Here is a 6,000-nt window from a genome sequence, read left to right as displayed (position 1 = left end):
ACGAAGCCCACGTAACATCACATCATGACCTTCTGACAAATGGCGATAAAAATGTGGTTTTTGTGCTTTAACAGCACGTTTCGCCAAAACTCGTTGTTAGGTATAGTTGTGAGGGACATGCTTCACAGCGTGGAATTATTCGCGAATGTGGGTGCTTTAAGGTCAGTATAGTGCCCGAATTAGTAAAAGCGATGCAGCTATGGTCGTAACCTTGCATTGTCGGGCAGCACTGGTCAGTTCTTTGTTTCTGATTGACATCTTACTCATTAGTGCCAAACCTTTAGGAATTAAGCAGCTGCGAACGCTGCGAATTGATACGCAGCACACGGTGCTGTAACTTTACAATAAATTTTTAATTCAACACCTATTGGCAGGGCGTGGGGTCATGGGCAGGGACAGTGCTGTTCGGCCATTTGCGGTGTGTTTACCCAAGGAGCCCAAACGCAGTTGTGGACTTGGGGAAGCCCAGCTGGGTCCATTTTAAGATTCGCCGGCGACTCCGTGACAGCCGCATATGACTTAAGCTTCTTGGACATCTTGGCCACCACCTGCAAAAGCAAGTTTTGTCCCTTCAGTGTGCCGACCGAGGTTGCCTATGCAGTGCACGTCTCCAAAAACGCGAGAGTTATGTGATCACTGTTGGTACGGCGATAAAAAATGAACAGGCTTGAATTGGTATTAACATAGCCATAAATTGATACTATGTCAATAACTTCGGAAGCTAGCTAGCGCAATCACTAATCATTCCCCAACGGTAAGTTACGTTGATATTTCTTTTTGTATTGCCCCGTTGCCCTCGATCAAAAATCAAGCCATATTGTTAATTAAAAAAAAAAAAACTGGCCGCCCATATGTGAGTACTAGGGGCACATAACTATTATGTTACTTCCTTATGAGAAGTACCGTTAACCTGACACGCTTGGCTCGAGAGCTCCTTCCAGATGCATTCCAGTCTAGTCTCCTTCCTTTAGTTAGTAAATTCTCATGGTCCGGATTCGCTCTATTCCCTTACTACTCACTATTTTTGGCTCCCTGTCAATCATTTGTTACTTTACCCCAGACTCTTAGAAATTGCATTATATATTTTCCAAGTTCCATGTTCCTGCTATTTAAGTGCTTAGGTTCTCAATTATTTACCGCAGTTTCTCCCTTGAGTTGACGGGTCAATGTTCTCAAAAGGGCGGAGGTTATTGGCGTGTGTTTTTGTTACATTTAATCCTGAGCTGTTTTCAAAAAGTCTTAAACTTCCTGCCACCTCTTGTAAGAAGGCGATAAACGATACGGACTGTCAACTGAATACCACATTTCCTGGCTGGTATTTCTCTACTTTTTCTAAAAGACTGTGGTCTCTATTTCTAGCAAATTTTTTGCGATGTTTATTGCCTCGGGGCATTTAAATATGCACCTATTTGCGCAGTGCCTGTATTACGGGTGATATTTCGACTGAATTCATTTTTTTCCCCTTAATACACGAAGGTCACGGATACAAGGGCGGGTTATATGTGCACTTCTCTAATACCTGACCGCTTGCTTGAACAAGGTATTGTCGAAAACCCTCCTAGAAGAACAACTTGTCCTGCTGTTTTAGTTGCTTCATGTATAACGCTACTTTGGTTCTGTTAGTCGTTTGCTTTAAGTGGTGAACAGGAAAAAGTAATCAATCTGCGCAATCTTTATCGCCCTCATTTTGTATAATCGCTGTCTTGACTCAATGGTTCGAGGCTTTTCTTCCTGGACTGGCATTCAACCATAGCTACAGCTTTCTTTTTTCTTTTTTTCGTGAAACCTGTTCTTACCGACGGCAGGTTGCGTGCCAGGTTTTTAAGCTCGCACGGGTCCCTCTTTATGTCGAACAGGTAGTGGCCTTCCCGCAGTTGCTCGAGACCAGGAACTGTCTTCTTCCGCGGATCACACCGCACAGCGGCTTGCTCGCGCCATTCGGCTGCCAGGGTCTCGGCACGGCCTATTTCGCCATCACCATAGAAGTCTTGTAGAGTCCTCCAAGCTAGAGATGACGTCATCAGGGTGTCTAAGCGTTCCATCGCGTCCTGCCTGCACTGGTCAGGGGGTACGCTGCCTGGCGTAGGCACGTTCCGTTGGAGTCCAGGGTCACCGAACGGATATCGAGCATCTTCAGATTCCGGAGTTGTGACAGTGACGAGTTTGTAATCGCCATCACGATACGCTGACAGCCCAGAATCGGTGTCGTAATTTATAAGAAATTCGGTGCGAGGCCATGATGTGCCCATACTGTTTGTTTTCGCCGATGATAAAACAGGCCACAGGTCGATCCCGTCGATGTTACCCAGATCTTTGATGTGGCCTCCTGGCAGAAAAGTATGGTCGCCATTGTATGGGGTCAAACTGCGTTGTTTACTTTTTGTTATTTTTAATGCGAGCAAATATTAGCGTATAATAAATGACCTTCAACGTCCTCATTTGTGAACACGAAATGATGAAAATTTAAACGAAAATGACAATTGATTAGATGGAGTATGGGAAGGCGTGAACAGTTCTGAATATTGGTGCATCACCACATATTTGATTTTCTGTTACGAAGCTCTCCTTCGTAAACTTCTCACGTCTAGAGGCATATACCAATGGCACCGGGGGTTGACGTCACAATAGTCATTATTTATAATCAGCACCAAAGAGTACTGCGAACAATTAAGTTGCCCTTGAGTGAACACCGACAGCGTAAAATATGCATGATAGCTTCAACTGTCCCTCTCTAACCGTCAGCACAGAGTAACAGGCCTGGTATTCTCCAAGCTGCAAAATTTGTCCATACGTCACGGAGTATAGTGATTTGAGTACAAAATTATTAAGATTACCTAGAATATCTAGAATACGCAAGGAGAGTCGATGTCAGATTGAGAGAAATGAATTTGTACTTCGATGACACAAAATTCAATTTTTGTGATTTCTGTATACAGTAAGCTTTTGCCTGAAGGTGAGAATTTATGCAGCCTAAAAGTTAGCGGCTTCCCGAAAAGCGAATACGACCAGAGAAGACCTCAATCGGAAGAAAATTTAACGGGTGCCCGCAGGTCTTTCCTAATAACTGTCCTGCTCACTTCAAACTATTTCATATGGTCCTGTCAAAATCAAAATGTTTTTTTTTTTGCAATGGAACCGGTTAACTAAGAAGGGAAGTCCGTCTCTTATTATACCTCAATGGTAATGCGGGGCCGCAGATGTCTACGGAGAAAGCTGCATATTTTTTCTTAATGCTCATAAGCATGGTGCGAGAGAACAAGGATAGATAATTGTGCCACGAATGAACGGCGTTATTCCGATATTTACTCGACATCTTGCCAAACTGGAGCAGCCATTGTTGCCATTTTAATGAGAGCTAGCAACAATCTCAAACTCGAATTTCAGTTCTTCACTGGATTATTACGAGAGCAACCTTATTTGAGGCCCCTTTTGTGACTCCGTAAGCAGCAGCTCCTCCACTTGAAATATTCGACCATCCGCTGGTTTTGAATGAATCCAACAATTTAAGGAAGAAGGATGATAAGGAAAATACTTGGGTAGAGAGATAGACATTGTATAGATTGTACCTCCTTTTTTTCTTGGAGCAGGATGCATTGAGCTATTCCATATCGCCGGATTCTGAAGGCATTATAGGTGATCAGTAGAGTGTTACCCTAGTCGCCTAACGCACAACAATAACATCTGAAGAGTACGCACCAGTATAATTGCTTACCTCGCTATCTGTGCCAAGGTTAACGCGGAACAAACAGACATAATCTGTAAAGATAAAAGTGACACTACTAGCAGGAAAAAAGAGAAAATTGGCTCACCAGCTGCTGAATACAGCGTGGGCAGCCAGTCGACAAGGTGCATCGGGTGTGGTACGACCACGCGGGAACCAGGAGCGAGCATCGAGCTCCACACCACAGCTGGCAGGCGGACCCCGCCTTCCCACATGGTGCCCTTGGTGCCCCGCAGGGGCCAGTTAGAGCCGGTGTTGGAGAATTCTCCCCAGGGGATGCCGCCATTATCGCTGGTAAACACTAAGACGCTGTTGGCCAGCATCCGGCGCTGGTGTAGCGCCGCTACGATGCGACCTACGGATTCGTCCAGGGCGTCCACAGCGCCTGGAGAGACGGAAGGATCAAGATGCCTTGTTGGAGAGCTTGCCCTTGGTAGTGGCTTCTGGTGGCAGCCACAGCTGTAGTTTGAAGCTTTATTAGGGAAGGCAGTAGAAATACCAAAACGTAAATGAAAGCCCCCGTTCATTCAAGGTCCGAAACGAATTCGACGGACAGTTAAGCTCCGCCTGCGGTTCCAATTGGGTATCGCTTCTCACACACGGACATTAGTTTATAGGGAAGCTATATAGGCGCCGGCAGTTGGTTTGATTAGTGTCGCATTTGCTGTCGGCGTAACTGGTGGGAAGGTGTAGGATGGCCCTATAGGGACCACTCCATCTCGCTTGACACTGACCAACCTATGGCATGAGATTCTTCTTGGCCTCCTATAGGTCACCTTGACCATCCGGAACACAGACATCTCGTATAGTCTGGTGGATGACGGTGTTGTAATCTCGGGGGATCTCTTAACGTCCTAACAAATATTTCTTTTTTCCGCCATCCATATATTTACAGGCGGAGCCCCTACATTCAATTTACATCGTACCACTGAGCCATCAATAAGTAGCGCGTCTAATTGCGCTGTCATTCATTCTTATTAAACTTCCGTAATTTGCCGCTTGGTGAGGCGGCTCCATCGGAAGCACTGTGGACGGTGGGACTGCACCGTTACAAGAACCGATGCATGCTTCTCGCTCAAGGCACCAGGTTTTCTGCGACGTAAAAAACTGCCGAGGACCATAGAGCTGCGCTCAGATTTTCTTTAGCGACTGTCGCAATTGTTGGTGGAAATTTTTAGAGCCGAAGCTCTACCTCTCCCATGCCAAATCTCAAGGTTGTATGATTCCGAACAATTGAGGACTGTATTGCTATCGCCGCAGTCGGGCACGCCTCGTGTAAAACTGCAATACTCTCTCGCGCTGTGTAGCAAACATCGTCGTCTTCATAAAGTTTCATCTGCGCTACTCCTATATTTAACAAAGGTCATGTACATTTGTCATCTCGCTAAAGACAGAGACCGTAGCTTTGCCAGACAGGCTGCAGTGCCGAGACCATCGAAAACGAGAAGCTATACTATGCTGTTGCCAAGATGCTTAACCAAGCGCGGAAGCGAGCCAAGATCGAAGGGGCAGCAGCGACATGTGGCCGATATGGTTTAACACTCGTGAAACCTAGTTCAAGGATAGCTGAACCCCTGCATTTTTTTTACATTTTATGTTGGCGGCTGGGCTTCATGTGGGAAGGAAGGAAGGTGGGCCTGGATGAAGGTGGTTTGAGATATCCTGAACATCATCATGCCACGGCGCCTGCGACCCCATGTTTGTCATGCCGGTCGTGGTCGTTCGAGCTCTGTGCTAAAAGACAAAATCCCGCTCCTATCCTGTTGGGGGTAGAGGCTTTGTATTTAGACTGATTTTGTGTTGATTCCCCACCTAACATATATCTTTGCTAGTAACGTTTTTATTGTTTTATTCTTATTAAATTCTTAGTGACATTTTTATGATAAATGTTTTTGGACCCTGCTCTCGCTTTTCTGCCTTGTGGATTGTTTTGTAATCTTTTTTCGCAGTACCGGTTTCTTTTGCGCAACTGATTTTGGCTATTAGTGCGCTCACAGATGAATGATTTTGTCCGGTGGGAGGATGGTCGCATCAACAGACAGCGATACAACGATTCCCGCTCAAACAACTATCCCGCTGTAACAGGATAGTGGCTGACGCACGCATATATTCAACATGTACTTTTCCTCAAGTACACTTGAAGGTCATTCGCGAAAACATATGTCGCAATAAATTACACGAAAGCTGCAGACGTTATGAGAAACGTACATATTCCATGTCACTAGATACTTTTGCATGTGCTGTTAGGTTCATCGGCTTTTACTGTAGAGTTTCAGGAG

General features: G+C 45.4%; 1 protein-coding gene across 1 annotated transcript in view; it reads right to left on the bottom strand.

Moving 5' to 3' along the window:
* Positions 1–383: 383 nt before the first annotated feature.
* Positions 384–6,000, bottom strand: part of LOC146208215 (arylsulfatase B-like) — a 37,368-nt gene continuing 31,751 nt past the window's right edge. Inside the window, exons 7-9 of the mRNA XM_084587229.1 lie at positions 3,810–4,106; positions 1,797–2,326; positions 384–548 (exon numbers count right to left, since the gene is read on the bottom strand). Coding sequence (XP_084443355.1) covers positions 384–548; positions 1,797–2,326; positions 3,810–4,106 — 992 coding nt within the window. The remainder of the gene's footprint in view (positions 549–1,796; positions 2,327–3,809; positions 4,107–6,000) is intronic.

Source organism: Amblyomma maculatum, chromosome 1, assembly GCF_055883805.1.
Source record: "Amblyomma maculatum isolate TAMU_Amacu chromosome 1, ASM5588380v1, whole genome shotgun sequence".
In the NCBI taxonomy this organism is placed as follows: Eukaryota; Metazoa; Arthropoda; class Arachnida; order Ixodida; family Ixodidae; genus Amblyomma; species Amblyomma maculatum.
This window is presented reverse-complemented; position numbering and strand designations above follow the sequence as displayed.